Here is a 3,926-nt window from a genome sequence, read left to right on the forward strand (position 1 = left end):
AATAAATTATTTTCTAATGATTACTTGTAGTTCACTTATAAGTATATATTATGTATTCTCTTATTTTATTAGAGGTAGTAAACCTATCATTGATATTAATTACGACTACAAATCTTGGCTGTTCAATCACTTGCCCACCCACCCCTTCTAATTCTAGAGATTTTTTCGTCTGAATTAATATATAAACTAAGATAAGAGGAACCTCATAAAATATTATTATTGAATTATAATCGGAACATAAAAGGGAACTTTTACTTTGTATGAAGGAAATTTTAAATCATTTGATTTTTAAACAAATTAACCTGTTATTTATGTTTTCTACTACAGACAAGAGAAGCCAAATTTCAACAAAATGGTCATATCAGAAAATCTAGCACAGGAAGTGACATCACTAATGGCTCCGTTGGTTACGGTGCTACACTATTTAACGTGGACGTCACAAAAAATAAAGACTCTTTAGAGAATATCCGGCACGATCTGGATAAATTATTTCCTGAGCGTATGTCCCAGCGAGGACAACATTCTCATCTGAGACGGCAGGACAGTCGGAATACTATCAGTGGCGCCACCACGCCTGAAGCTGATTTCGACGCCACGAAAAAGAAATTAGTTCCAGAAGCCACAGATTTAAATGATACAAGTCAATTAATTGAAGGTAGGGTGTGGATTAATATTATTTTGTAGTGAAAGCTTTTTTTTTCAGAGTTCATTTGTCTAACTTTTCTTTAAAATTCAAGACATTAATGGAAAAGGTTCACAAATTTCTCAGTTTATTACCCTTGAATCGGCAAAATCTGTCACCATTAGTAATACACATCTAGTCTAGATGATAAAATCATAGGTTTATCCACTTTTTGATCCATTAATGTCAAAAGAAATCATTGTTTTTTATACTTCATTTGCTTATAACTTTCTGAAAATGGTCCAATATCATAAAGTTTAGCTTTCATTTATTTATTACCAGGTCAGAAAAAAGCACCAAATACAGAAATTACTAAGCAACCCAGATCTTGGTACTCAGCACTCTGTAATAGATGGTTATCATTATTTGGGGTAAGTTGGATAGTTGTCACTTAGCTAGAGCCAGGAAAACACTGACTACAATTTTAAGGAAAGCTATGGTTACATTTGCTTGGTTATGTTGAGGTGTGTAGGCTATGAATTATCTAGGGCTTTCAACTTTAGGGTATTATCTCCAAAGAGGTAATTTTGGGGGATGGAGGTAAGCAGATGCTTTGTTATGTAGCATAAAATATAATTATAACTTAAGTTGCTCTATTCGGTCAGACTACATCTTCCGGGATGAAAAAGATTGTAGGGAAAACATAAAAGAAAATCATGAAATAGTAAAGATTTATAGGGGAAAGTGGGGTAAAGCAAGCAATCAAGGAATCTGAAAGGGTAAAAGAAAGAAAAAGGTTGCAAACTTCTGCTTTAATCAACAGAAATTTTCATTATTTTTTCAGACTCTAGTATGTTTAGTGTTACTGTTTATATTTCAGACTCTAGTATGTTTAGTGTTACTGTTTATATTTCAGACTCTAGTATGTTTAGTGTTACTGTTTATATTTCAGACTCTAGTATGTTTAGTGTTACTGTTTATATTTCAGACTCTAGTATGTTTAGTGTTACTGTTTATATTCCAGACTCTAGTATGTTTAGTGTTACTGTTTATATTCCAGACTCTAGTATGTTTAGTGTTACTGTTTATATTTCAGACTCTAGTATGTTTAGTGTTACTGTTTATATTTCAGACTCTAGTATGTTTAGTGTTACTGTTTATATTTCAGACCCTAGTATGTTTAGTGTTACTGTTTATATTTCAGACTCTAGTATGTTTAGTGTTACTGTTTATATTTCAGACTCTAGTATGTTTAGTGTTACTGTTTATATTTCAGACTCTAGTATGTTTAGTGTTACTGTTTATATTTCAGACTCTAGTATGTTTAGTGTTACTGTTTATATTTCAGACTCTAGTATGTTTAGTGTTACTGTTTATATTTCAGACTCTAGTATGTTTAGTGTTACTGTTTATATTTCAGACTCTAGTATGTTTAGTGTTACTGTTTATATTCCAGACTCTAGTATGTTTAGTGTTACTGTTTATATTTCAGACTCTAGTATGTTTAGTGTTACTGTTTTTATTCCAGACTCTAGTATGTTTAGTGTTACTGTTTATATTCCAGACTCTAGTATGTTTAGTGTTACTGTTTATATTTCAGACTCTAGTATGTTTAGTCTTACTGTTTATATTTCAGACTCTAGTATGTTTAGTCTTACTGTTTATATTTCAGACTCTAGTATGTTTAGTGTTACTGTTTATATTTCAGACTCTAGTATGTTTAGTGTTACTGTTTATATTTCAGACTCTAGTATGTTTAGTCTTACTGTTTATATTTCAGACTCTAGTATGTTTAGTGTTACTGTTTATATTTCAGACTCTAGTATGTTTAGTGTTACTGTTTATATTTCAGACTCTAGTATGTTTAGTGTTACTGTTTATATTTCAGACTCTAGTATGTTTAGTGTTACTGTTTATATTTCAGACTCTAGTATGTTTAGTGTTACTGTTTATATTTCAGACTCTAGTATGTTTAGTGTTACTGTTTATGATACAGTGGATGTATGCTCTAGGAGAATTGACTGTTTTCTTTGCTATTTATTTTTATATTGGACAAGCTAGTCCTGGATATTTCCCTGGTGAGTAATATTTCTCAGTGTTCTTCCAGTCTATTTGATCTTATCAGTAACATAAAGCTGAGATTCTGTCAAGTCTTTTGATGGTGAATAGACCATCATTTTTATGAACTTACTTTGCATGCACGTAATTAATTGACATCTGGATATTAAAAAAAAGAAACTGTTGCTATTACCTGACACAGTTGTCTGGTGCATTGATGATAAAAAAAAAGAAAATTCTTTTAAACAACATACTTTTAGAGATGATCTCTGCTAAACATTTGAATAAGAGTATGCTTATGACATTTCTCAATATTTTTTAATTAATTTCTCCTTGCCATTAATGAATATAGAGAATGAAAATGGGATGTAAAATTTCATTTTATTCATTCAGCGAGACCATTCATTAGACTTGATATGCTTTTATTCTACATTCAATCTTTAAGTATTTTTATACCATAGGTATTGCTGAGTTTAACTTCTATGAGTGGATTAAAGAATGTCTACAGAGTTGTTGTAGGTAAGTTGTCCCTCTTGATTTGTGTCAATTTAGTCTGACTTGTCTAAAAGTAGATGTCCATATTCCCTGGTCTTGAAAACTAGATAGACAATATCCAGTCGTCCACAATTGGTTACTGAAGGTGATGAAGGCCATAAACACTATGGAGGCCAGTTTTTGTTTCTTCAGATTTTTAAAAAAAATAATTTGTTGAAGATCTTTAGCAAGTTCGAATTTGGGTATGATCTGACAAATATTTCCTAAGGGACAGCCCTTGATATAACAAAAATATGTCAAAAGTGGGCCTATCTGGCTGAGATGGGCCTTACTCTGGAAAAATTGACTTATAATGATTTTTGGTCATCTGATTGGTCCTATCACTAATATCGATTTAGAATTAGATTACTGTATTTCTTAAGTTGAGTTTTTAAGAATAAGGCCCTTGAAAAGAAATGACAGTGACAATGTTGCTGATATTGATAGTTTTATTACTGCTTTGTTTTTAAATTTCAACTGTACCCTTCTAGTTAAATGCCTTACATTAGAAAACCTTTGTCTTTATTATTTCAGAAGGGGTCCAACTCCACCAGAACAAATTATCGTTGCACCCCGAACACCAGCAGTGGAAACACTGGCAGCTCAACTAACAGAAGATAATGAAGATTTTGCCAATAGGGGCCGCTACCATCAATCAGAAGTTGTCAAGGGTGAAAATTTTGATGATTACGATGATAGCGATAGTGATTAG

The 3,926-nt window shown here is 31.7% G+C and overlaps 1 protein-coding gene across 1 annotated transcript in view; it reads left to right on the top strand.

Annotated features, from left to right (window-relative positions):
• Positions 1-3,926, top strand: part of LOTGIDRAFT_123579 (hypothetical protein) — a gene marked incomplete at both ends in the record, with an annotated part of 13,094 nt that extends 9,168 nt beyond the window's left edge. The window contains 6 exons of the mRNA XM_009060811.1: positions 328-406; positions 461-609; positions 970-1,053; positions 2,583-2,700; positions 3,142-3,199; positions 3,749-3,926. Coding sequence (XP_009059059.1) covers positions 328-406; positions 461-609; positions 970-1,053; positions 2,583-2,700; positions 3,142-3,199; positions 3,749-3,926 — 666 coding nt within the window. The remainder of the gene's footprint in view (positions 1-327; positions 407-460; positions 610-969; positions 1,054-2,582; positions 2,701-3,141; positions 3,200-3,748) is intronic.

This window comes from Lottia gigantea (genome assembly GCF_000327385.1).
Source record: "Lottia gigantea unplaced genomic scaffold LOTGIsca_44, whole genome shotgun sequence".
NCBI lineage: Eukaryota > Metazoa > Mollusca > Gastropoda > Lottiidae > Lottia > Lottia gigantea.